This window comes from Daphnia pulicaria, chromosome 2, assembly GCF_021234035.1.
Source record: "Daphnia pulicaria isolate SC F1-1A chromosome 2, SC_F0-13Bv2, whole genome shotgun sequence".
NCBI classification, from domain to species: Eukaryota; Metazoa; Arthropoda; class Branchiopoda; order Diplostraca; family Daphniidae; genus Daphnia; species Daphnia pulicaria.
The window spans coordinates 590,565-614,766 of record NC_060914.1 but is presented as its reverse complement, the minus strand read 5'-3'; the positions used below and the strand labels follow the sequence as shown (position 1 = coordinate 614,766).

The following is a 24,202-nucleotide window of genomic DNA, read 5'->3' as shown; positions in this document are numbered from 1 at the left end:
AGCTTTTGCATTAGATTCACAATTGTTTAGATTCACCCCCATCAATAATCTTTTTCTAAAAATTTTAATTGATGAGATAAGATTCGCCGATTGTTCCCTAGAATATATTTAACTCTTTAATACTTTTGTATTTTTAGGTCTCAAAGAGGAAAATTCTAAACTCCAGAATCACAAATCGGAAGTTTCAGCAAACCAAAGTGCCCAAAGCTATTCAAATGTTGACACAAAGCAACAGGTAAATAGAAATGTAGAAAGTCTAAAAACAACTTGATTGTTCAAGGAAGAATTTTCTGGAAGGTTGAAGATAAATCCACTACTACTATCAACACGAACGCTTCCGGAACTATTAGGAAGCAATATCCACGGCCGTCAATCCCACCTCACCACGTTCGATCTTCACGAAACGATAATCTACCTCAAAGACAATTTTTGGGCAAGTTCTAAAGCCTTGTAACTATGCAATTTCACTTTTTGGCAATCGCTAAGGAATAATATTTTTAGTTTCACCCACGAAGTTTAATTTGCACTTATGACTTAGCAATTTTATTTCGATTAAGGTGTTGCATTTTTATGTCTGTTATATTTGCGGCTGTGGGCCATGGCCGAACAGCGTTGATTTAAAAACAGCTTCCCAGAACGAAGACAGGCTGATGCCAAAATCAAATGCCCTTCATATAACCTTCTTCAATCCGGTATGAAGCGGTTTGTTTGGTTAATTTTTCCTCCCTCCGCTTTCTTGCCTTATAAGTTAATAAGAGAATTAAATCGAGTTCGATACACCTCCGATCCCACCCGAGATATGGATCGTGTTACGTGATGCTTTTTACACGCGCTTTAAGCGTATCTAATCGTCACGTGGACACCATCGAATCAAAGTTCGAAGCATGACTTGGATTTGATAAGAGATTGGGGTTGGAACACATACCAACTTCAAGACTATCTTTTTATTTAAATACTGTCACCCAAAACAAGTCAACAGTATTGTGAAATTTTATGGAATACTTTTCATTACAATTGCGTTTGTTGGGAAAAACAACAACAGGGCGGATGCTAAACTATGACCATAAATGGAATAACCACAACAAATCAGAAAGTCACCTCCAGAACTACGACGTACTTGTATTTGTATTGACGTTGGGGATATCCTGTTTATTGTGGTGAAGCGATGCGCAAATCTGACTAATGGCGAAGACTACTCCATCCTTGCATACGTGCTTTAGGGGGGAATTTTCAAAAAAAATAATGTCGATTGCAACTGAAAAATAACAACAAAAAAAAGGTAACCGGATTCCGTCCTTTCGGCCATACATATGGAGTCGCGTGAAAATCTAACAAGGAAGTGGATTTGCTTCTCTCTCGTGACGCACATAGTAACTGGTTCGGTTTCATAGAAATGCCGGTTTGAATTACAACCTGTTATTTTGTTCATTTTGCCAAGTATTCCATCAAGCATAAAACGAACACGTAAGTAATTTTGAAATGTTTATTGAAAAGATTGAAGTAGTAAATCCCCGCTACAAATCCCTGGTAACCAATTGCATAGTAATTGATGATCCAAAAATTCATTACGATAAACAAAGCCTTATAATAGAATGTTGGCATAGTCAACACCTGAAGATGATTCTTCTCCGGCATTATTTTGCTGGGGATACATGGGATGCACAGTATAAAGATATCTGCATAAATGTGACGCTTAAAAAATAGTTCTACGTTTATAATAAATGGTTCCTGGCCACGACCAGAAAGAAAAGTCTGTATATAATATGAACCGCGAATCCTAAAAAGATCCCATATTTTTCTTTCCGATTTTAAAATAACTAAAAATAGTGATGACAATTTGGCCAGTTGAACTCCCGCAGTTCACAAATACCCAAGACTGACCACCCTCTCCTCAACAGACAACGGCGGACGGAAATTGTTCAAAATCTTGTGCTCACGACTTGGTTGGCTGCAACCTCCCTTCTTCATAGACATCATCTCTCGGAAAGACTCCAACTGCAAATAAATTACGTAAGTTTGGACTGAATATTGGAAATAGTTCAATTTAACATACCTGTTCATGAGAAACTTCAATAGGTTCCACGAACACAATCCAGATAACACACTCATTGCAGGGAGGGGTAGTCAACGAACCCAGATAAGTGTAGTATGCACCCTTTTCTGTAAATGCAAATAAAACACTTAGAAATTAGATTTTAGTGAATGATTAAATCAAAATTACGTGGGAGTAGCTTGTTCGGATCCAAAGTGTGTCTAAATGGGGTGCACTCATCTTTGTGCTTGATATCATTTGTCAGCTCACAAAGCTTGTTCAGTTCAGGATTTTCCTTGCCTACCTATTAGTACAAGTATAAATTAGTTTCAAACAGCTTACAAACTGTCAAATTGTATAAAACTTACTTTAAGAAAAACGCCCAATACTGCCAACCCGTCTCCGTACTTGAGTGCTTCGTTGAAGCTTCCGTACTTGGTGTTCCAGTTGACGAAATGTATTTCAGCTCCATACGATTGCCCATTGACAACATGCTCGGATCCGATATGGTCGTTCTCTCCCCAGTGACAATGATATTGAGCAAGCCTGTAGTCGTGGGACAATGGACCTCCAGACAAAGTGGCTCCTTCAGTAGGAACGTGTGCTTTCCAACAATATCCGGTATTCAGCAATTCAATCGTTTCCTTTGGATAATTCCAAGTGAGACGTTTGATGTTCAAACGCGGATCAAGCTTAACTTCATCAGGTCGAATGTTAATCTGAATTCAAACAATCTATCAATTATAAAGTTTCTTTCAAAACGTGAATGAGTATTATTTACCGGTGACTGACGATGTCCGGGAGCGTGCAGGAAATGCTTAGCAGTATACGAGTGTGGACCTATGAGAAATAAACAAAAAATGAGTCACTCAAGTGTCAACTCAAAATAAAAAAGAAATATTGTCACACGTAATCAACCACCCATTTCCTTTTGCAAATTTTAGTTTGTTGATAAGAAATAATAGGGCGTGGGCTCAAAGTTGACGTTTCTAGAAGATTCCGGCACTCAAGGGCAAAAGAGGGTCGACAAACTCGAAAATTTTTAGGGGAAAAGGAGAAAGTCGATATTGCTCAAAGGCATCACATGTCATTTATGGGTTTTTACGCTTTTTAGGAGAAAGTTTAGTGTGTACAAGCGAGTCCATTCAACTCGAAACCACGTGCACTGCAATACTATTGCACCATTGGTCACACATCGTTGGCACTCACAGTCTTTAGAGCACAACGGTAAACAGACTAACACACAAAAAGAAAAATGTACTGAAATCACTTACCACATCCACAAAACTTTTGGACCGACTGAGATAAGAGTTCGATAGACTCAGGGACGCAAATGCACCTGTAAAGGTGACACAACATGATGAAGAATATCACTACATTTTTCTGGAGTGCTAATAGACTTACCAATCACCAACCGTCCAGACCATTTAATAAACTTTGATCAAATTAATCACAATAAAAAAGGCGAGAATATTTCTTCGTGTGTTTCGCTTTCGAGCGCTGCTTTGTAACTGAAGGCGGGACTGTTTGCCTAGCGGCTTTATAGTCTACTGTCGGTTGGGAAAAGCCGGGAGGGGGGGGGAAACACGAGGGGGAGGGAGAGAAAAAAAATGCTCGATCGTGATTGGCCATCAACAAAAAGCACATGGCGGCGGTGGAAAAATATGTGTTTACCAAGCAGCAGCATGGCAACAGTACACTGTTTCGCAATACCTTGTGACTTGTGCCTTGTGTCAAGTGTTCGAAGGGCGGTAATTCCAGAGATGGAAACGACTAGGAGCTTGAAAGAGAGAGGTAAGATGTCGGATGGTACCAGGTACCGAAGGATAAAGGTCTTGGATTTTATAGTTAAAGAAAAAACCCAAAAAATGATCCCTCCAGGCTAACGTTATTCCCCAAACTCTGTCATGATTACTTTGGCAAATGACCAAGTCTTAAGGGCATAGTTTTTACACACAGTGTCGTTGATGTAAGAATCGTGAATTCTATTTTTTCACTGATTTCCTTTTTTCTATATTTGTTGTTTTCGATGGTTTTTGTTAACCTTCTCGTCTCTGCAGGTGACAACCAGCAGACGACTGCCATTTACAGGTGACGACCCAACGAGTGTTTGTTTTGGCACAGAAAAAAGGTAAGGTAACGGTTTTTATTTGCAGTTTTTAAAAGCCGAATTCTGTTCAGTCCATTATATAACGTACGAAAAGAAACTATTTTTATGCATCTGGCAGACGGACATTTTATTTAAAATGAGTTCAAGGATGTGTATTTCGACGAATCTCGTGACTGGTGGAGTTTGTACTCGACCACTTCTTTTATCGGGAGTCTGTGTGTTATCACTGAATGCCTTTATCGAAGACCCATTGACACTTGGAAAAAATATAGCAAATGGTTTGCACCTTTCGAGTCTGGTGTTTCCGCACAGCTGGAGTCGGGTTGGTCATTGTGCCACAAGTGTCTATTTATGACGACACAGGCAGATACAGCTCAGGTTAATGGCTTTGAAAGTTACACAAATAGTGTTCGATATGAACCGAGGCTACGATACAATTTTTTTGAAACAACAAGTTGTATGGTGCAACTTCGTGCTCGTTACCAATTTAAACTTGACGTGTAATCAATCATTAAAAGTTTTCCCCTAAAGGCTTCAAATTGTTCCGCGAACTAGTAAAATAGTTTGGTTTCAAGGCCATTATTTAAATCTCGTGGGAGTTACTTAATTTACTTAAATTTATTAATTAACCCCTTCCTGATATTTTTAGCGTTGCCTTCCTCCCACCAGATTAAAAGGATGACATTCTGTCTAGTCATGTTTGTTTCATCTTGCCTCAGGCCGTAATTGATTTAATTAGACTTTAAATGCATAGGAAGTAAAAAATGTGACGCAATGCCAAATCAAAAACGCCATTCCTCACTCATCAATTGTCACAAGTTATTTTTCTGTTGTTTAAAATAAAAAGGAAGATATATTTCTGGCGAATAACTACATGCAGTGATTCGCTACATCCGGTACTTTTAACCAGAAACAAGAGGTTGCATCATCCGGTCACGCGGATATTATATTGAACGTGGACATGTTTATGCATCGAACGAAATTGGTTAAGTTGGCATTTTTGAAACCGTGAACGGATGCCTGAGCTGATCTCATCAAGAAGGAAAAAAACAATCGGCGTAGAAACCGGAGATTCATCATCATCACCTAATCTTTGAACACCGTGAAAAACAACGCGATGAGTCGTGCAGTAGCAACATGTTAAGGCCTTTCCCATCCCTTTAAAAAATATAAAAATGGGACACGAGTGGTGGTACAAAAGCCTAGATCCCCCCTCCCTCCTTGCCCTCGCTCGTACACGCACAAGTCTCGGAAAGTTCTAGAACTCCGGACCCAGCGGGCGCGGTAAAATGGCTGGCGGCGAATAAAGCGCATACCAACGTGCTCTCAGGCCACGGCAGAGTGAACGCGGCTAAACCCAATGAAACCCCCCGTTCACAAAAAGAAGTGAAATAAAAACAAGTTTTCCAGTAAGCAACGTCGCAATAATAAATAGCTTCGGGGTTTCTCATATTCTGAGTCATGTACTTTTGAAATAGATTGACTCTTATTCTTAATTTCTCACCGATACGCTCTATATTATTCAACCTTATACCACAAAGTATTTTGATACAGCGTCTTATTTTTGTTGCATCATCTTATTTCAATCTTTTGACTAACCGCACAAAATTATCTTTAGTCACAAAAATTTAAGATACGAACAAAAGTAACAGATTGGTTAATCGCAATCTTCTTGAAGCTGAAACGATATCAACAATTGTTTTATTATATAATGTCACACGATTTTAGATTGAGTTTTCTGGCATAGTTGCGTAACGTTTAACTGTAGTGCAAATTTGACCTAGAGTAGAGTTCTAAAATAAATTGCACTCTTTTTTATTATGTCTTATCGAAAGTATAAACTTCCAGGTATATATGTACATATATGTCAAAGAAAAGAAACTGTTTGGAATCTGTTTTTTCCCTTTTCTGCCATGTTGGGACAATGGCGCCAAATACGGCGTACCAGTGCACCTAGATCGCGAAGGGAATCGTGAGCGTGAATTGGCGCGACAGGGCCCTCGGGCTGTTATGAAACTTGCAACCCAACTATGCATATTGCGGTTACGTGTATCATGTGCCAAACGTAATAAAAAGTGCGGATTTCTCTGAGATTCAGAGTTCCCTGACTTCATGAGTTGCCGCTAACTGCGCAGTATGATTGAATATTAACGGGTGTATTAGACAGCAACCCTGTAGTTGTATAACAATTTTTTCTAATACGATTAGTTAGAAGAAGTTAATGTGAAAACGGACTTTTATTTTACGTTTTTCTCTTTTGATTTAACCGGTGATTGGCATCGTCCTTATCAGATTGTTTGTTGCTGTTTCCTTTTTGTGTGTGTTGTTTCCATGCAACAGTCTACATATTTTAAATTTCTGTCTCATATCTACCAGTAGCGTATACAATATACAATAGCGGGTATTATCTGTTGAAACCTGAAATTAAAAAAAAAAAAAGACAACGCCCTTCGGTTCACGTTCAAACCTTGCCAAATGTCTCCCGACCTTCAATTTTTCCGTTGTGTTCCACAGAGGAAAACAAAAAAGAGCTGGCTGGACTTTAGACCAATAATGGGAGTTGTTTACCAAGTTGAAAAAGCGTACATGTCATTATCAACACATTTCGAAAGCAAATTTAAACTGAATCGACGAATGTAGTGCCATCTATACGCCAAATAAGGTCTGTTGTTTTCATGTTGTTGTTGTTGTCGTTGCTTGAGCGGAACTTTTTGGTTTTCCTGTCTCTGGAAAAAATTGGACATCCGAGGTCACGATTATTTTGAAAGGCAATATCAAATTGGTCTTTGTTGACTCTGTGTCAACACTCAGCGTAACCCGGAAAATGATAAAAATTGGTGAATTGAATATCAACGCAGAAATTTGGCCTCAGCCTCGCTATTGGTGTATACCTCAATCGGTTTCGGTAGTATTTTAAAGTCTGCGTAGTATTTTAAATGATTAATTTCCATGCCAATCTCAAAGTAGTATTGATGTGGCCATAAGTGAAAGAGAATGTCCAAGGCTGTAACCATAGGCCAGCAAATAATAACAAAGATTACGGAGGAGGTTGCAATCCGGTTTATTACTTTATTGATTGATAGAGAAGAGAAATGACCTTCAATGGGATCTATAGGTTGGTCTTTCTACTCCTTTAGCTCCTTTTACAACTGTTTTTGTCAGCTATCGCATATAGTTCCAAGTTTATGCCAGCCATGGGCTCACAGACGGGAACACGTATCACGCGGAAGTGGAATTCGGAACTGCATTTTTATTTTTTAGGTCAAGGTCTGCTCAAAGATCAAGATAAAACGAAGTGTATACTACTTAATTACACCTGCATGTTTTAATTCAAAGGCTCCAATCACGTATAGTTATAATTAATTTGGTTTACTTGGAAGTTGGAACTCTTACTTTTCCATTTGATTGTAACATTGATATTTGTGTAATGAAGAATCTGAAGGTTTTTTTTAATTGATTGCGAAGGTAAAATTATACCCAATTCTTAAATAAGACGTTTTAATCTTTCAACAATGTTATTCAGGGATTCCTACACAAAAGATGTAAATGCGGAAGAACAAGGCATTTTTACGGGAAATCTTTTAGGAACTTGAACTGGAAAGAAAAGATATAGCTATAGGGTCTTTGTCGGTGTTCACTATTCAGTTCTTGCAGTCTCAATAAATAACCTTGTGAATAACAAACTAATTTTTCGTAATGATAGCCTAAAACAGTACTTTTCAGTCGTTGGGGATACTTTCCTTGTCAATCGAAGAATCGTGTTCTTCTGTTACTTACCCGCACTTATTTTATCTCTTTGGAAGGTCGTATAAGCCAAGAGAAAATGAATTTTTCTAGACCGGTCTAGACAGTGGTATCAATCACGTATTTGAAATGTTTTTATCCTTGCCCTATAAGCTGGACAACATGTAATGCGTGTACAGCAGAAAACAATACAATAATTTAATCAATTTTTAGAACAATAATTGATTGAATTCTAATCTGCAGGCAGTCCAATGGCATTTCATTACTATTTACTAGCAATAACAGGACTGGCTGGCAGCCTTAGCATTACATTTCTTGGCATTGAAACTGAAATATAATTATTTAAATAAAAAAAATTGGCAAATGGATGACGTGTGCTAATTTACATAATTCTCGTCTATTTATAATTTTTCGTTTTCCGTTATTTCGTTTTCTACGTTTGCATGCAACGCCGTAACAATATTTTCAATGTTGTGACATTGCTAGTTAAGTCTTGTCTGCTAGGCAGTAGTAAACAAATATCCTATTCTTTTTCCATCCTGCAGGAAAGTCGGAAATTTAAGTTGATTTATTAGTTCATTAGTCAACATGACTTCTCTTGAAAAACGAACTGTACAAATCTCTGAAAATGGTAAAACTGTTGGAGTTCCTGCACTGGTAAGTTTACATTAAATCCTAAAGAAAGATTTATTTTTACTCCCTTTTTTGAGACACTTGTAGAGTCCAAAGTGGGTTGAAAAGAGGAAATTTCTTCACTTTGTTTCTCCATCAACAATATCTAATGGGATTGACTTAAAAGACTGGTGTGAAATCACCCAGTTTTTAAAAAATGACCTTCATTGGCTATTGAAGCTTCCACATCACAAGTTGATCCAATTTATCTATTTTTATGCTTTGTCAGTTTAATTTAATAATCATCCTTGTGCAGGTTTTGGTCGCAGATCATATATGATAAACCTCTTAATGCCAGTTTAGTTTCATTTCTTCAAGAAGCCCCAAGGTTTTACTCAGAGGAAAAAGATGCATTGAAAGCTCTCCCTACCGCTTGGAAATTATTCAAGGAAACCCAGGACTTGGTGCTTCTTACCTTTGTACGCATGGCTACTCATAAGGAATCCAAAGTATTATATTTTACTATTCATCAGCTTTTTCCCTGTGTGTTCATTGATACATCAATTTTTAATAATAACACTTATCAAGGATTGTTACATCAGCCCTGAAATGTTTGGGAAGTTGATCTATGACAATTTCATCTTTGATGTTCCAAAAATGATGGACCTTTGTGTTCTGTTTGGACCAACTAATTCTGTCCTGCTGAGCAAAATGTTTAAGAACATTTTTGTTAATCAACCCAAGTACAAGTATGACCTAGAAGAAACTGCCAAAGGCTTGGTTCAGGTAATGCGAAGCATTTTGTTTTTCTTAACCGCAAACGTTACATCATTTATACTGTTTGTCATCATTTTCAGGTTTTTCAACTTATTTTAGGTCAACTTGGTCTAGAGAGCAGTCAAGCTGCTGGAAGCATTCATTGTGGGCCATTGTCGGTTGAGGAGCTTGGTGAACTCGTCGTCTATACCCTGGATATTGCGGCAACTCTATGGTATTTCATTGACATTTATCCGGAAGCAGCGCCATTACTCATCGATGCAACTATCCAAAATCAGTATGTATTTATAACACTTTTTAAGAAGTGAAAAATTAACCTTTTTAAAAATGTTGAATTATTTTTGTAGGTTATCCGATTTTTATGAGAAGAGCATTCCTTCTTTGTGTCGCCAAATTGAAACTTTATCACCAAATATGAAAGACAAAATGGTCCTTAACCTAAATTTGGCTCGTAAATTTCTCATCCAAATTTACAACGCGTTATTGCATTCCGGCTCTGTAAAGCTGCTTCTAGCACATAGGTCTCATTGTTCGTGCAAATTTTAATTGTTTCTCACGTTCACGTAATTTTCCATTGTAGTCATGATGACCCTTCATGGGATAGAGAACAACCTGTGGAACTGTGGTTGGATTGGCTAACCTGTTTAGTTTCAGAGCGGCAACGTCACTTTATCATAGATTATAACTTGATTTTTCAAGTACAAGATGACATTGATCTAATTACCCAACTGGGTATTCAAATGTAAGTCATTACCGTTTACTACACGTTTAATGATTAGTCAGTAAAACCAATTTATTTTACAGGGATAGCACGAGGGTGGAATACATTAAGCTAGGTCTGAAGGAATTTAGAGTGGAATTTGGTTTGTCTTTGACACCAGCAAGTCTAAGAGCATCTGATGGCGGCGTGGATCCCGCGAAGATTAGTGCGCTTATTCTTCAAGTAAAGGAACTTTTGCCTGACCTTCACGAAAGCTTTATTCGGGTGAGTCTTCGTATACATATACACCTTCCAACATTTATTTTAATGAAATCTTGTGCATCGATCTTAATATTGATTATTATGGATAGGTCTGTTTGAAGCATTACGATTACAACCCGGAAGCCGTTATCAACGCTGTATTAGAAGACAATTTACCGCCTCACTTAAGCGAAGGTCATAACATACCTGACCAGCAGCAGCCAATTCCAGAACCTTTTGTGGCTTTTGACGAACAAACTGATATATCCAAGAAAAATCGAACCAAGTATACTAAATGGTTAATGGTAAAACTTCTTTGTTTATTTAAATTTTATGACAAACGAAATTTTTCAGAACCGTTCATTTCAATGAAATGCGGGAGCTTTTGAACGACAAGCAGGACATGAAACATATTATCCTCGATCGTGTAGACGAACAACTTGCTGCCGAAGTATGTATTTTGTTGTTTTAGTTTCAACCGTTTCAATGATTCTACTTTATCAATTAGTATGAAGATGAATACGATGACACCTACGATGGACATGCTGTTGGTTCTGAAGAGCCAGATGCACACACCGGAGAAGATGAATTACGCAGATCATTTGTTGTACCTCGTATTTTACGACCGAAAATGGAGGAAGAATCGGAAGAAGAAGAAGAGAATTACAATCAGACTGAAGAAAAGCCTAGGGATCACTTTGTAACAAATCCAGAAGAAATGCGAGCTCTAGCCGAGCAAAGGCGATTGAGCAGACGTGGCAATTACAGACCCGGCCCTGCACCTTCGCAGCGAAACGTTGTTGGTAATAGAGCGTTAATTGTTTTCGGTGGCTAAAATATGTTTTAATTCGAATATGGTTATGATTTAGGTGGACCACGAGGTCAAGGGCAGGAGAAAGAAACTATCGTGGCTCGACGACACAAAACTGAAAATAAGACACGAGGAGCAAATCATAATAGAAGATATATGGCAGATAGGAAGAGACGTGAATTTTAGTGCCGATTTGGGGAGCTTCTTGTTTATCAAATATTAAGGAAAACACAGTCACTTGTTCAACAGGGAAACGCTCAGTAAAATGAGGGAATTTTGAGAAAGTGAATAAAATGAGGTTTCTTTCAAACTATTTACGGAATGATGCAGGATTTCTATTCGGTGTGCAAAGTTTGTTACTTCCTACAGCTTCAAGGACGGATACTTCCATCAGGGCACTAGACGATTCAACTATAACGAAAAACGTCAATTAATCTTTTCGTTGGATTGAATTGAATTTTTTAAAATTATCACCTCGTGCAGACATAGGCGAATGAATAATTTTAGCTGAGTTCGTCGTATTTCTGGGGATTTGAATGCGACCGTGATGTTTCATAACTGTAGGTGTGGGACCCCTTTCCATTAACTTTCCTATTTTTCCTCCGGCTCCTGGCATTGTATGCGGAGAACGAGCAGGTCTCTCCTCAATCTAAAAATAAAGAAAATATTTTGATATCTTTTCGAAATTTCATAGAGAAAACCAAGTTTACCAGAGTGGCAGCAGCTTCGTGTACAACGCAAGGAAGGACTGGTTTAAAATCAGCAAAGTTGTTTGCTTCAAGACGATTCTCCTTGGATGAAGCATTGCTGCTTTTTGGTGTCCGAGCTACACTCCAGCGGCCGTCTTTGTTCTTAATGGCAACCGGCACTGGTTTGACCATGGGACTACTGTGTATCTGCTTCTTTTTCTGAGCCGAACGAACATTTTCAATTAATATTGGTTCCGGCAAACTGCGAATGTACATTCCAACAGGACTTTCAGCAACCGTGTTCTTATTGGGTCGCACGTTTGGTTTCGTCGCAGATCTCTTCACACTCTCATTTTGAATAGGTGTTGAGCGGTGTTTCACGCCCAAACCAGACGGTGTCTTTATGGGAGTTTCCACATTGTGGGAAGATCCGGAAGAAGAAGGCACAGGCATTGATGCGAGGGTCAGGCTATTGTTGACCATTATTGGAGGAGCTTTCTTTACGGGTGTTTCTAGAGTCGAATCAGCTAAAAACAGACAATCCATTTCCTTTGCCAATGCTTCCACTGATTTCGTTATTCTTTCTTCAACGGCGCAAGCTATGATTTTTTTGCCAGGAGATTTTGCTGTTGACATCTCTGGATTAATTTTCTTGTTTACAACATCTTCAATGATCTGATCTTCATTCTTAAATATCTTGCAATCTTCTTCTTCATTTACCCTTTTAATAAATCAAAAGAATTATCGCTTGTAAGCGCGAAACAGGCAGATTGCTTACGCTTACCTGATATCCTGGAAATGATGGGTGGAGGAAGGAGCCGTAATAATGGAATTTTCTTTGTTGTCAGATTTGCTCACCCTATAATTTTATGGAATACCTTTCATTAATTACTTTATATATTTAAAAAATAATAATAAAGCAGAAAAACCTTGTTGTATACTCCACAACTCCCGAAGAATGACGACAAATGCCTAGAAATTAAACAACGTTACCAAATTGCTCCAACAACAACAAAATTTGGGATGAATAAGTGACCTAGTTCTGGAATGTCTTCTCCACGCTCCAGCTTTTCTGCAAGTAAGAGCATCCTTTCTTGGATTTCCCATGTGTCATTCAGCTCTTCAGTTCCAGAAATTTCATTTTGACTTGTTTCAATTGCTGATTCAGATTGCAGTTCATCACATGGTTGACTAATGCTTGATTCAGAAAGAGACTCCACATAGTGTTGTTCTGCCAATGATTCAGATAATGAATCAACACAGTCTGGATGATCAAGATTCACCACCTCAGCAAATGAAACTTGTTTAGTTCCATCTTCAGCTGAAGTGCGACAACTAGTGAAAGATTCCTCTGTTGTATCCGCATCCAAACCATAGACTTCAATGATAGCTTTGTCATTCATTTCGTTTCTGTGGACTTGATCTTTGAAAGCTTCCCATTCATGAAACGTCATCCCCCTTTTAGAAATCTCTGCTATTTCACTATACATATAAAAATTGTGAATGTTTTGTTATCTGTTCATCTTTGCAATGTTCATAAATTGATTGTTACCATGGGTGAAGTGTCTTCCTAGGTAATGGTTTCTAAAAAGGGAAAAAAAAAATAATTTATTGTTTATCAGTCTTTTCTTCTTTTTTCTTAGCATTATACCCTTATTTCTTTTTCTTTTTCAGTAACAGGACCAAAAAAGACTTCATTGTCCAAAAAACACTCAACTTCATCATCTGAATGTTTAACCTCCAATTCCTCTATGTCAGTCATCTTGTATTGATGTTCAAAAGCACTTTCACTTAAACTTGGTAAAGAAACTAAAAAACTAAGTGATTTCCCAGAGAACTCTTACGACCTACTGTCTCTTAGTAGTTAGTACTGACAATTTTTTCAATTTGAAAAGTGACGGTTTTCAGCCACAGCTGACTCGACTATCAACGTTGGATTGAATAACCAATCAAATGAGAAGGTTCCTACTCGACACCATTGCCATTTTTCAGTTATTTTCATATTTTTGGAATTGAAAATGAAGAAATTTTATCAGTATTCAATAAAATTCTTATTATATTCTGTTAACTTCTTTTACATGACAGCAAACCAAAATCAGTTCGAAACTCAATCGAAATTCCAACCGTGTTCGCCATTTGTTTGTAAATCTTGGGCATACGTTATGTCAGAAAGGTGAGAGCACTTCCAAGGCACTTCATTCATTGACAATTTGACATGACACACATTCTTGAATGCAGCGAAATTAAAAGACAACAAAAATCTTACGATTTCAGATAATTACCCTAAATTTGAATTAAAATAAACTAGGCGAGTTTTCTTTGCATTTTTATAGCAATTTGAAGGAAATTTATCTATGTTGCAATTTCAATCAATATGTATAATCAATAGTCGAAGTCAACTGCCGACTGCGAACAAAAGTGACATAAGATTTGCATGAGTATGTTGAATATTAAAGCTGCTTCTGAATTTCGACGGTAAGTTTTGTTGAGTAGTGAAGGAAGAGGGTAAAAAGTGTGCTTTGGTGAAGGAAGTGTCACATTGACACTTTGCTTTATGGTTGTAACACAATGTCATAGTAAAGCTTGATGGAAACAAACTAAAAATTGAAAGACTTTATTTAAAAATAGTTTAGACTTTGATTTATTACTTCACCACAATTCAAATAGTAAAATTATTAATTTTTATTTTTTCAGAAAATGTTGATTTGTGTGTCGTGCGTTACACCATCGGTAGATGTCGCGTAGAAACCTCATCTGAAAAAAAAATAGTGCTATCCCGTTATTGGAACGCAGTGGCGTATACGCAGTCTTGTATATGACCTGTTGAAGAACCAGAGTTGAGAACTTTCTCTGGAAGTTAAACCGGAGAAACGCGCTGTTGCTGACGGAATTACAACGTCTAGGTAAGTTCATTTTCTAATTTTCTCTAGTGGTTTTCCAATAGAATCTTAATTATAAATCTTGCATTAAGTTGATTCAAAGTTCTGGTTAAAATCATTTTCAAATGATCACTGACAGTTTTAGAAATCAGTGGCCCAAAAAATCTTGGCTGCAGCGACAAGTTTGTTATTTTGGGGCACACGAACAAAGAACCGAGGTTTCATAAGATTTGTTGCATAGCTCCGTTATGTTGAGCAAATCAGCAAAATGTCGGGGTTTTTTTCCATCTGTCTTTTTGCATTATTCACTGTGTAAAGAATTGCACGGAAGTCCTTCAAATCGTATATATTTTAACTAACAGACTCCGGATATGGATAAATAATAGAATGTCGATTTCACATTTCCCTTTGCCCTGGTTTCTTTTGTCTGTAAATAACTACAAAGAACTTTGCTTGTTGCATTGTGTTGAATGAAAATCTTTTCAAGTGTTGAAAACTTTTTGTGTGTAGAGAGGTGTGTATACAATTTTAAGGCTCTATTCCTGAAGAAAGAAAACCCTGTAGGGATACCAATTTCTAATTTCTCTCTGTACACCAATGAGATTTCAGGTAATAACAAGGATACGCACGTACATAATACGAAAAGAAAGCGTGAGTGGTCAGTGAATTTTAGTCCCCGATTGCTGTTATAGCCGTTTTTCCTTACAGAGTTGAAATTTCCCTCTCTTGTGTGAGTCCGTGCGAGTCTGCGCACACAATTTGTAATTTGAACTGCTTGGAAAAAGGGCTGATTCCACCACATGTGAAATCAAAATATAGCCAGGTGAGATGGGCGTTTTCCGTTATGGATATCAACGATCTTTTAACACGAGGAAAATGACCCAGTATTATACGTATAAATATGCGATTCAATATTGTCTTTGGTGTGTGTTTCGTTCTCAATAACCGGTGTGTCCGCGGCTAGTGGTTTTCCTAGTTTAATGCACTGGTTGTTGAATTTATTTAAGGGAAATCCTGTTAGGTCTGGATCATATGCCCATAGTTGAATGAATGAACTTTCAATAGGTGTTTTGACGTATTAAAATTCGGGACGTGTTCATTTCTCTTATTTATACCAAGGCATTATCGTGTGGAAGCCTAGTTTTACTATGTTGACTGAATTTTAAACACTTTGTGCGAACGTTAAAATCGTAAATTAATTAACCTTTTATCTCATCATTAGCATAGCTATAAGTCTGCAGGTATTTCTGATTGTGTACACTTTTTTAAACAGTATTTAGCTATAGATGACTGTAAATCGTTAAACTGAAAAAAGGTGTGTTAGAGTACCGCCAGAAACTATTTTAAAAATGAAAGTCGGAAATCAAAGAAAACTCGACGCAATAAACATAACGTTGCTCTTTTCAAGAAATATAATTATTGTTTTTTTCTTTCTTTCTCTTAGCACTTGAAATTTTTCACAGCATGATGAGAACTTCCAACCTTCTGCGCTGGACAAACAACACGAAAAATGGCAGCAATAACAAAAGCAACAACAAAAATTGGATTCACACACCGGAATCTCTCATGCATGGCCACATTGCCTACCTAGTCAAGGTAAATAGGGATAACATGATTTGCAATTGTGATGTGAAACCACATTAAATGCCATTCCCTCGATTCCCAACCACTTGTAGTTTTTGGGAAACACGGATGTTGAACATCCTAAAGGAATTGAAGTAGTGAAAGAAGGCATTCGCAAGCTGCGCTTTTCTCAACAGCTTCGCAAAGCCGAAGGCCAACGAACCCCAAAAGTTGAGTTGACCGTCTCTGTTGATGGTGTCGCTATTCAGGAACCTAAAGGAAAAGTATGTTCACTATCCGTTAAATTGTTAACTGTTTATTTTTTAAAACATGAAAGCTAACTTTCTCACATTATCTCATGATTTGACAGCGAATTCTTCATCAATATCCTCTTCATCGTATTTCGTACTGTGCGGACGATAAGGCTGAAAAGAAATTTTTTAGTTTCATTGCTAAAGAAGAGGATTCTGAAAAGCACACATGTTTCGTTTTCGTTAGTGATAAATTAGTAAGTTTAAGTTTTTTGGGATTCTATTTACAACTTCTGTTAATGGGCATTTTCTTTAAGGCCGAGGAAATCACTTTGACGATTGGCCAAGCTTTTGATTTAGCTTACCGCCGATTTCTGGAGAGCAGTGGAAGAGAAGTTGAAGGACGTCGACAAGTGAGTCAACTGCAAGAAAAACTTGATAACTTGGAACGCCAAAATCAAGTTCTTCGTCGTCGTCTTCTCGAGTTGAGCAACTTGGTTGACAATAACAAGTTGGCCGGATTTTTGGAAACTGAAGGGGTAAATAAGCGTGTACTTGTGCACTTGGTAGTGGTAGGTCAGCAGCTGCTGGTCTTACAATTTGTTGTTGTAAGAATCAGAGAACTCAGATCAAACGACGCGTAGCCTCTCATATGATTCGTGAACAATCTTTTAAGCAATAATGTGATTTTATTAGGTTACAAATGTATTGGATGTGTCCATCGACTCCGACAATTTGTCTTCATTGAACGGATCTAGTACTAACCGGTCGACTAATGGTGGAAACCAGGACGAAACGTTAATCAACTTTCATTCGAATGAAAGACCCAATACGGTGCAGCAAATTAACAACCAATACCCGAATCTTCCTCCAGTTCCACCGCGATCCTTTGAAGCCAAAGGAATTAAATCGTAACTTCAATTTGAATGAAATTTTAATACAGTGTGTATAATATTAAAGGATTCGTTTCGGCCTAAAGTGATGTCGTAGGAGCAGAAGATCTCTTCGGGGAAAGTGATGACGACTTCGATCCTCGCGCCAGCGACACAATTATCAACAATAATGCACGCAACGTTACCATAGATATGCCTTTGGGTAACATTAACTTGTACATAGTTATACGTTACTCTGAATTTAACAATTGCATTTGATTGTGTAGGATTCCTTTCAACGTTACAACCCAAAATCGAAAAGAAAAACGAAAACACTTCGAACGAGAAAGACATTTTTGGAGCGGAGCCGTTTGGAGATAGCAGTACCGACCCCTTTGGGATGGCTGATTTCGGGCGAGTAGTGTCTCAAACCGACCAAGAAATGAATTTGAATACGGGGGTTTTGAATCGCCGCATGACTGAAATGCAAGAAGGTTTCACCCGAGGAATTTCGTTTGAGGGCGACGATTTTAACTTGGAAAGCCTCGACAAATTCGATCCCCTACGTCTATAAAAGACGTGTAAAAGAAGTAGTGGTCTACTTGCAAATTGGAGAAAAAAAGAACGATACGACGCATTTAAAGCCCCTCCCAAAAAGCTAAAGAAAGGGTTCTTGCATTCCAAAAGGTTAAAAATCATTATAGTAGAGTTATTTCTAATAGCGTCATGCCATGCAGTGTTGGTCATGTCGTTGATTAGTTAACCGCTGTTTACTCTACCTTTTTTTTATTATTGGTGACATATTCCCCTATTTTTGCTATACATTCCTTGAAGCATTTTTATAGCACTGAGAAGAAAATTGCTTCCAGCGACAGCGAAAATGTACATTGGTTGTCACACTATAGGTCAATGGGCCCATTATTTTTTATCGGTGGGACGCCATGTAAAGAAACTCCTCGACTTCGCTGTTGTGCTTTTACTAACGTTGTAGCTTTACTTTATTCCAAACCTTTAAAAAGTTGGATAACATCAGTATTGACTGACATTTAAAAATTTTAAACCAATAAGACATCACGGTTACAGAACAATCTACATAGGAAGCATGTCTCTTTACTTTTTATTATGTACTATTGCAAAACGATCTAATATCATGTGAAAAACCGAAGGTTCTAAGAAAACGAAATATATATTTAGCAACCTTACAAGGTTAATTTGGTTACTTTCCATGGGTTGTTTGAATTTTCATAGATAACACTGTACTTATTACTCACTCTCGATGCTTTATGAAATGTTATCAAGAACTCAATACAAAATTATACTGTGAGTCTGTGACTGTTGCGTGCATTCATTGCATCAATGCCTGCCTCCTTATCAATTCGGAAAGGGCATTGATTTTGAACTTATAATATTTAAAACAAATGTTTACTTGCTTCAATAAAAATTACTTCTATCTTATTTACATAATTAGATAATTACATTATTTTATATCACTTCTTTTGAATTTCATCTCTCAACACTTGTACTTTTTCCACTTGGGAACTTCTCCTACCTAATTTTGATTTTGCCGGACTTTTTAGCAGACGAACGTCTAAAAAAATTCGAAAACAAAGCAACAAACGTTTCATCGAGTCATTAGTGGTTTCCTCAGGGATTGTTCTATTAGTAAGATTACTTGCAAACAATAATTAATTAACAACAACAACATGGCACACAATCATGTTCATGGACATCACTGTGAATGCAGCCAAGAAACCAAAACTGACGATTTAGCTGTACTTTATAATTTGTACTCCAGAATTGACCTGCATAATTTGGAATGTCTGAATGAAAGCATAGAAAATTCTGGGAAAAGCGTTTTTCGACCATGGGATGAACGTTTTGATAGTGACAGAGTAATACTCACATTTTCTTCTATCTATAAATTTAGTCTAAAATGTTGTTTCTCCTCAGTTTGTTGAGAGTGATGCAGATGAAGAGCTGTTGTTTAATATTCCGTAGGTGTAATGTTAGCCTACTACAGATTTTGATTTGCAATTAAGTTTTTTCTAAACTATGTGACTTGCAGGTTCACAGGTAATGTGAAATTGAAAGGGCTGATCATTATGGGAGGAGATGAAGGAACACATCCATCAGTAGTTCGTTTGTAAGTAAAATATGTAGTTATTTTTCTTGAACCCTTTTATAATGTAACAGATCATATTCAGATTCAAGAACAGACCTCATATGACTTTTGATGAGGCAGCTAGCCCTGCTGATCAAGAGCTAAATCTTGTAGAAGACTTTAATGGGACTACAGAATATGCTACAAAGTAATTTTGAATTCTTTTTATTTAAAACATAATTAAATTGTTTTGTGTGTTTTTGGTAGGATAGTTAAATTTTCTTCTGTTTACCATTTGACACTCCATTTCCCTAAAAACCATGGTGCAGACACAACAAAGATCCTTTTCATTGGCCTTAAGGGAGATTGGTCAGAAGGCCACAGACATGGAGTAACTCTATGCACTTATGAAGCCACCCCTTCAATGGCAGATCATAAAGACAAAATTATTGAAACCACTAATATGGATATGTAGATGGTTGCCTTAATATTTTTACGATAATTGTTTGAAGGGAAAATTGTCATTGCAAAAATTTCGAGGATTACCATCGTACGTTTGAACTAAATGGAAAAGTGTGTTGATTCCAACGGAAAGGGTACGCGCTTAGAGTGGGAGTTTCTATTTTGCACTTTCTCTGCGCGTTTACCCTCCGCCCATTACCTGTGTCGTGTGAATCGATCACTTGGTTATTCTGATAGACTGATACAAATGTCTAATCTCTAAATTAATTGTTCTTATTTCATTCATTTTCTTTTTAGTGTGTTGTGCTACTGTTTTTGTAGTCTGGAAATGAGATGCAATCATTCAAATCACAATTTTTCCCGTCATCACTTTAACTTTTCTTCCTGATGAAGTAGTGACTGATGAATCAAGACGGTGGATGCTGCACGCGGGTTCGCGCTTTCCATATCCACCCCCCCCACCCCCATTTCTTTCTTACCTTTGCCAAATTGCCATGGCAGCCTAGCTACGCGCCAAGCAGACGAACTTTCCAGTTGATTTCCAGTTAGTTCAATTGTTTTAGTGCGCAATAGTAGTTGGTCTTACAAGAGTTTGAGCTCGGACGAATAAGTGGAGCAGTCGTCTTTTAAAAAACCAACTTTTGAATGAGCCTGAATTAAAATGGCAGCTCTAATACGTACAAAAGTGGAGCTTTTCTATGATGTCGTTTCCCCATACAGTTGGTTTGGATTTGAGGTAAGATAGACGTATTTAACCTCGAAAGTTTTACAGCATGTTTATAATTCACAAATTATATTTTTCTTGAAGGCGTTATGTCGGTATCGGCCGCATTGGAAAATGGATCTAGTTCTTCGGCCATTTTTTCTAGGAGGAGTAATGAATGAAACAGGCAACAGGCCACCAATGATGGTTCCATCTAAAGGCTTGTACATGCAAAAAGATCTTTTAAGAAATGCTGCTTACTTTGGAATTCCATTGAAGTTAATAGAGGTATGTTGTCTTATTTGATGCTAAATACAGCAAATGTATCATTTTTACAACTGATATTTTGAACACCACTGGACATAACCTTTTTAAACAATACAAGTAATAAATTATTCAATTAGGATCCTTTTAATGTAATGATTGAGAAGGGAACTTTGAGAGCTCAAAGATTTCTTACTGCTATTGCTCACGAACACCCCGAACATGTTGAGGGTGTTTCGCGCGAACTTTGGACTAGAATTTGGTCAAGAGTGAGTGAAATGGGTCTGTTTTAAAATTACTTACAAAAAAATTATATATATGTTATATACAGGGGGAAGATATTGTAGAAAATGAAAGTTTGCGTCTTGCTGCAAAGGCAGCAAACATGAAAGATTTTGACATACAAAAATGTTTCAAGTTGATGGATGATTCCACTGTGAAATTGGCTTTAAAGAAATCTACCGAAGACGCCATTGAGCATGGGGTATATCTGTTATTTAAATTGCATCCCCTAAACTTTCGATTCCTCCTTTAACAATAATTGATAAATTTACTTATTTACAGAACATCACATTAAATATATATGCATTGATAATATTAGGCTTTTGGCGCACCTACCATTGTTGTTCACTCAAAGGATAACCCGGAAATGTTTTTCGGCTCGGACCGTTTTCCTTTGATTGCGCAAATGATGAATGAAGAATGGAAAGGTCCTTTTCCAGAGTAGAAAACTTCTCAAATTTTTAAATATTGATTAGTAAAAGATAAAAAGAAGTGTACAGAAGTATTAGCTTTAGCTTTTTTTTTTTTTGATTAATATTCTTGCTAATCTTGCCCTTGGAAATTTGTGATTAAAGACATCAGTTTGATAATAAAATGTAATATGGTAGATTTTACTATGAAATATGAATAGTAACCTCAACATTTGTTCAAATACAATGGTCTGTAATATAGCGCTTAATTGCGACTAAACTAGAAACTAGAATTAATATCTAAGGCCGAACATTTAACCAGATTCAAGCCCCCCTGCAACCATTGAACCTTCCGCGCAAGTCCGCACCAGATTCACTATGACGTTTATTTTTATTGTCGTCTGCTTTGTTGATTTTATCTCAAAAGTCACACAAGTAAATAAGATAAGACTAGGAAGGAAATAGAAAGTCACATTGCGCCTTTACCTTTGCTCTCTTGCTTATGTCAATTGTTTTTCAATTTTTTATCTTCAGTTTTAGCATAGAATGTGTAATAAAACGTTTCACTGAAGAACTTATAAGTATTTGGCTTCAACTATCAGCACGAAATGGCTGCTTCTACTCCAACTAAAGTCGAGTTTTACTTTGACGTCGTGTCTCCATATACTTGGTTTTGTTTTGAGGTAAGATTTATTATCACATAAAAATTAAGTGTTGCCTTCATGTTTATTCATTATATATTAGGTTCTTTGTCGATATAAACCATATTGGAATATGGATTTAGTTCTTCGGCCTTTTTTCCTTGGAGGAGTTATGAAAGCTACTGGAAATAAACCTCCTATGACTGTTGCATCAAAAGGCATGTACATGCAGAAAGACCTTCTCAGAAATGCTGACTACTTTGGAATCAACATCAAACTTATTGATGTAATTTTTTAAATTTAATATTTATATACAGTACCCACACTAAGTCTGGAAACACGACAAGTATTTCCGCGCTTTTAACACTGCGGCTTACGGGCCAAAGTGTTCCCTTTTTTTTCGCAATAACTCACGTTTGAGTTATCGCAAAGAAAAACTTAAAAAATCCTGTTGTAGAAGGAATGACATGCTTTCACCATGATTTTTTTGAAAATCTTGCGAATAGTTTCCAAACTTAGAGTGGGTAGCTACTGTATTTTTTTTAAATATTTCAGCATAACATAGTTTTAAAAAAATTTTCAGGATCCCTACAATGTTCTTGTTCAAAAAGGTTCCTTGAAAGCCATGAGATTTCTCACTTCTATTAATCTACACTGCCCAGTGTACCTTGAAAATGTCTCTCGTGAACTTTGGCAAAGAATCTGGTCTATAGTAAGTTTGTGATTGATACATAACAATGAAATAATGAAAATAACCTAAATCCATAATTTGGAAATAAGGGAGAAGATATCACAGAGGAAGACAGTTTTAAACTAGCTGCTAAAAACGCCCAAATGAATGAAATTGATATTGAGAATTGTTTGAAAAGAATGGATGAACCGGAAACAAGAGAGGCTTTAAAAAAGACTACGGAAGAAGCAGTTGATTATGGGGTATGAGACGTAGGGGTATGATTGTGCGTATACGAATGTGTAGACCGTACATAATTATGCCTTATTTTTATTACAAACTAAATTTAATTATTCACGAACAAATTGGCTATAACTTTAAATAGGCTTTTGGCGCACCAACGATCGTTGTTCATGCCAAGGAAGGACCAGAACTATTTTTCGGATCGGATCGCTTTCCATTAATTGCTCAATTGTTGAAAGAAGTGTGGAAAGGTCCTTTTCCAGAACAGAAGAATAGCAAACTGTAACTAGCTTAATTCTGAAAGCTGAAACCTGAAAGGAAAAAAAATAAATATAAAAAAAAAAATATTTTAAAATAATTTAAAAAATATTAAAAAAAATATATATATATAAAAAACTACACTAGCAAGCAAAGAAAAAGCCTCCAACATGACCCCTTATTAATTGGGACATACACCCCTTATTCCACTGGCTAAGGTCCATCGCATCCGAATGAATCTAAAAGTTCTCCGGTTTGATTCATTCTATATCCTTATCCATAGTCCATCTCTTGCTGCCTGAGTGCCTAAGTTCTGCGCATGTCCTGTATACGTTCATTCATCTTCATCAACCGCTTCGCTACAACATTACATCATGAATCATGATCTAATCGACTCAATTCACTTCCAAACTCACCTCCCAAACGGTATCATGTATGTGTGCGCTTACACAGTAGAGAAAGATCTCCATGTGGTTCAATGATTTGTAAACTATTTGTGTCGAAAATGCTTTCAAAATAGGGCTTAATTTGATATGCTTGGGTTAATTATCAATAAAAATTAAAAAGCATTTGGAGAACTTAACTGTAGCATGCATCTTTTCTAAAAGTGGCAATGTTGCACAACAGGAAGATCATTCAAGAATCAAAATAAAGAATCAAGATTTCCATCAATTCGAACTATGGCGTGGTGTCTTTGGTTTTGGTGTACTGTTTATCGTGATTCGTGAATATCGTCACCATGCTGTCGTGATCGTGGAAAAGAATGAAAGAACTATGAGAAAAATTAGTGGTGTGTCAAAATTCTGTTTATTGGTAATTAAATCGTAAGAGTGTAAGACTGTAAAATAAGGATTCGGATAGCTGAAA

General features: G+C 37.0%; 7 protein-coding genes across 11 annotated transcripts; 5 read left to right on the top strand and 2 right to left on the bottom strand.

Annotated features, from left to right (window-relative positions):
• Positions 1-1,469: 1,469 nt before the first annotated feature.
• On the bottom strand, positions 1,470-3,587 carry LOC124327261 (carbonic anhydrase 1-like). Its single transcript, XM_046786249.1, has 7 exons — positions 3,437-3,587; positions 3,307-3,371; positions 2,814-2,872; positions 2,401-2,751; positions 2,222-2,336; positions 2,054-2,160; positions 1,470-1,995 (listed from the first exon to the last, which is right to left on the bottom strand). Exons 1-7 carry the CDS (start codon positions 3,457-3,459, stop codon positions 1,861-1,863), a joined length of 855 nt encoding a protein of 284 aa, XP_046642205.1. The 5' UTR covers positions 3,460-3,587; the 3' UTR covers positions 1,470-1,860.
• Positions 3,588-3,732: 145 nt separating this feature from the next.
• Positions 3,733-11,360, top strand: LOC124327054 (activating signal cointegrator 1 complex subunit 2-like). Of its 4 annotated transcripts, none has more exons than XM_046785897.1 (14): positions 3,733-3,826; positions 4,093-4,163; positions 8,432-8,543; positions 8,607-8,752; positions 8,815-9,007; positions 9,087-9,284; positions 9,356-9,552; positions 9,623-9,796; positions 9,856-10,017; positions 10,080-10,260; positions 10,347-10,522; positions 10,591-10,687; positions 10,745-11,039; positions 11,106-11,360. In XM_046785897.1, exons 3-14 carry the CDS (start codon positions 8,475-8,477, stop codon positions 11,231-11,233), a joined length of 2,016 nt encoding a protein of 671 aa, XP_046641853.1. In that variant the 5' UTR covers positions 3,733-3,826; positions 4,093-4,163; positions 8,432-8,474; the 3' UTR covers positions 11,234-11,360. The 4 variants fall into 4 exon arrangements, with proteins under 4 accessions (XP_046641853.1, XP_046641854.1, XP_046641855.1 ...); XM_046785898.1 differs by lacking the exon at positions 3,733-3,826 and adding an exon at positions 3,872-4,001; XM_046785899.1 differs by lacking the exons at positions 3,733-3,826; positions 4,093-4,163 and adding an exon at positions 6,378-6,804.
• Positions 11,142-13,702, bottom strand: LOC124327089. The gene is made up of 8 exons (XM_046785964.1): positions 13,388-13,702; positions 13,289-13,320; positions 12,773-13,218; positions 12,666-12,708; positions 12,521-12,595; positions 11,758-12,457; positions 11,522-11,696; positions 11,142-11,458 (listed from the first exon to the last, which is right to left on the bottom strand). Exons 1-8 carry the CDS (start codon positions 13,496-13,498, stop codon positions 11,358-11,360), a joined length of 1,683 nt encoding a protein of 560 aa, XP_046641920.1. The 5' UTR covers positions 13,499-13,702; the 3' UTR covers positions 11,142-11,357.
• Positions 13,703-14,477: 775 nt separating this feature from the next.
• LOC124327175 (PTB domain-containing engulfment adapter protein 1-like) lies at positions 14,478-18,625 on the top strand. The gene is made up of 8 exons (XM_046786111.1): positions 14,478-14,639; positions 16,060-16,211; positions 16,292-16,462; positions 16,549-16,686; positions 16,747-16,968; positions 17,126-17,340; positions 17,409-17,524; positions 17,589-18,625. Exons 2-8 carry the CDS (start codon positions 16,080-16,082, stop codon positions 17,873-17,875), a joined length of 1,281 nt encoding a protein of 426 aa, XP_046642067.1. The 5' UTR covers positions 14,478-14,639; positions 16,060-16,079; the 3' UTR covers positions 17,876-18,625.
• Positions 18,626-18,876: 251 nt separating this feature from the next.
• On the top strand, positions 18,877-20,491 carry LOC124327305 (PITH domain-containing protein 1-like). Its single transcript, XM_046786305.1, has 5 exons — positions 18,877-19,193; positions 19,252-19,295; positions 19,367-19,444; positions 19,506-19,610; positions 19,670-20,491. The coding sequence occupies exons 1-5, from the start codon at positions 19,005-19,007 to the stop codon at positions 19,875-19,877; spliced, it is 624 nt and encodes a 207-aa protein (XP_046642261.1). The 5' UTR covers positions 18,877-19,004; the 3' UTR covers positions 19,878-20,491.
• LOC124327296 (glutathione S-transferase kappa 1-like) lies at positions 20,393-21,727 on the top strand. 2 transcript variants are annotated; one of them, XM_046786291.1, is made up of 5 exons: positions 20,393-20,600; positions 20,673-20,855; positions 20,972-21,100; positions 21,163-21,315; positions 21,433-21,727. In XM_046786291.1, exons 1-5 carry the CDS (start codon positions 20,526-20,528, stop codon positions 21,556-21,558), a joined length of 666 nt encoding a protein of 221 aa, XP_046642247.1. In that variant the 5' UTR covers positions 20,393-20,525; the 3' UTR covers positions 21,559-21,727. The 2 variants fall into 2 exon arrangements, with proteins under 2 accessions (XP_046642247.1, XP_046642248.1); XM_046786292.1 differs by having other exon boundaries at positions 21,396-21,727.
• A 166-nt stretch (positions 21,728-21,893) lies between these two features.
• Positions 21,894-23,389, top strand: LOC124327293 (glutathione S-transferase kappa 1-like). Its single transcript, XM_046786288.1, has 5 exons — positions 21,894-22,206; positions 22,268-22,450; positions 22,748-22,876; positions 22,945-23,097; positions 23,220-23,389. The coding sequence occupies exons 1-5, from the start codon at positions 22,132-22,134 to the stop codon at positions 23,361-23,363; spliced, it is 684 nt and encodes a 227-aa protein (XP_046642244.1). The 5' UTR covers positions 21,894-22,131; the 3' UTR covers positions 23,364-23,389.
• Positions 23,390-24,202: the final 813 nt, after the last annotated feature.

What these genes read in the sequence shown, in the direction of transcription:
- LOC124327261 (XM_046786249.1), bottom strand. Translation starts at nt 3,459, where the DNA reads ATGGTCTGGACGGTTGGTGATTG. An exon ending in GTCTGGACGGTTGGTGATTG is followed by an intron (nt 3,372 to 3,436) that starts GTAAGTCTATTA and finishes TCACCTTTACAG; the next exon opens with GTGCATTTGCGTCCCTGAGT. An exon ending in TATTGGGCGTTTTTCTTAAA is followed by an intron (nt 2,337 to 2,400) that starts GTAAGTTTTATA and finishes TTGTACTAATAG; the next exon opens with GTAGGCAAGGAAAATCCTGA.
- LOC124327054 (XM_046785897.1), top strand. Translation starts at nt 8,475, where the DNA reads ATGACTTCTCTTGAAAAACGAACTGTACAAATCTCTGAAAATGGTAAA. An exon ending in ACCCAACTGGGTATTCAAAT is followed by an intron (nt 10,018 to 10,079) that starts GTAAGTCATTAC and finishes TTTATTTTACAG; the next exon opens with GGATAGCACGAGGGTGGAAT. An exon ending in TTCGCAGCGAAACGTTGTTG is followed by an intron (nt 11,040 to 11,105) that starts GTAATAGAGCGT and finishes GTTATGATTTAG; the next exon opens with GTGGACCACGAGGTCAAGGG.
- LOC124327089 (XM_046785964.1), bottom strand. Translation starts at nt 13,498, where the DNA reads ATGACTGACATAGAGGAATTGGAGGTTAAACATTCAGATGATGAAGTT. An exon ending in AGGAAGACACTTCACCCATG is followed by an intron (nt 13,219 to 13,288) that starts GTAACAATCAAT and finishes TTATATGTATAG; the next exon opens with TGAAATAGCAGAGATTTCTA. An exon ending in GTTGTGGAGTATACAACAAG is followed by an intron (nt 12,596 to 12,665) that starts GTTTTTCTGCTT and finishes ATAAAATTATAG; the next exon opens with GGTGAGCAAATCTGACAACA.
- LOC124327175 (XM_046786111.1), top strand. Translation starts at nt 16,080, where the DNA reads ATGATGAGAACTTCCAACCTTCTGCGCTGGACAAACAACACGAAAAAT. An exon ending in TTCAGGAACCTAAAGGAAAA is followed by an intron (nt 16,463 to 16,548) that starts GTATGTTCACTA and finishes ATGATTTGACAG; the next exon opens with CGAATTCTTCATCAATATCC. An exon ending in TTTTCGTTAGTGATAAATTA is followed by an intron (nt 16,687 to 16,746) that starts GTAAGTTTAAGT and finishes ATTTTCTTTAAG; the next exon opens with GCCGAGGAAATCACTTTGAC.
- LOC124327305 (XM_046786305.1), top strand. Translation starts at nt 19,005, where the DNA reads ATGGCACACAATCATGTTCATGGACATCACTGTGAATGCAGCCAAGAA. An exon ending in AACGTTTTGATAGTGACAGA is followed by an intron (nt 19,194 to 19,251) that starts GTAATACTCACA and finishes GTTTCTCCTCAG; the next exon opens with TTTGTTGAGAGTGATGCAGA. An exon ending in CATCCATCAGTAGTTCGTTT is followed by an intron (nt 19,445 to 19,505) that starts GTAAGTAAAATA and finishes GATCATATTCAG; the next exon opens with ATTCAAGAACAGACCTCATA.
- LOC124327296 (XM_046786291.1), top strand. Translation starts at nt 20,526, where the DNA reads ATGGCAGCTCTAATACGTACAAAAGTGGAGCTTTTCTATGATGTCGTT. An exon ending in TTCCATTGAAGTTAATAGAG is followed by an intron (nt 20,856 to 20,971) that starts GTATGTTGTCTT and finishes TTATTCAATTAG; the next exon opens with GATCCTTTTAATGTAATGAT. An exon ending in GGACTAGAATTTGGTCAAGA is followed by an intron (nt 21,101 to 21,162) that starts GTGAGTGAAATG and finishes TGTTATATACAG; the next exon opens with GGGGAAGATATTGTAGAAAA.
- LOC124327293 (XM_046786288.1), top strand. Translation starts at nt 22,132, where the DNA reads ATGGCTGCTTCTACTCCAACTAAAGTCGAGTTTTACTTTGACGTCGTG. An exon ending in ATACTTGGTTTTGTTTTGAG is followed by an intron (nt 22,207 to 22,267) that starts GTAAGATTTATT and finishes ATTATATATTAG; the next exon opens with GTTCTTTGTCGATATAAACC. An exon ending in AAGAAGCAGTTGATTATGGG is followed by an intron (nt 23,098 to 23,219) that starts GTATGAGACGTA and finishes AACTTTAAATAG; the next exon opens with GCTTTTGGCGCACCAACGAT.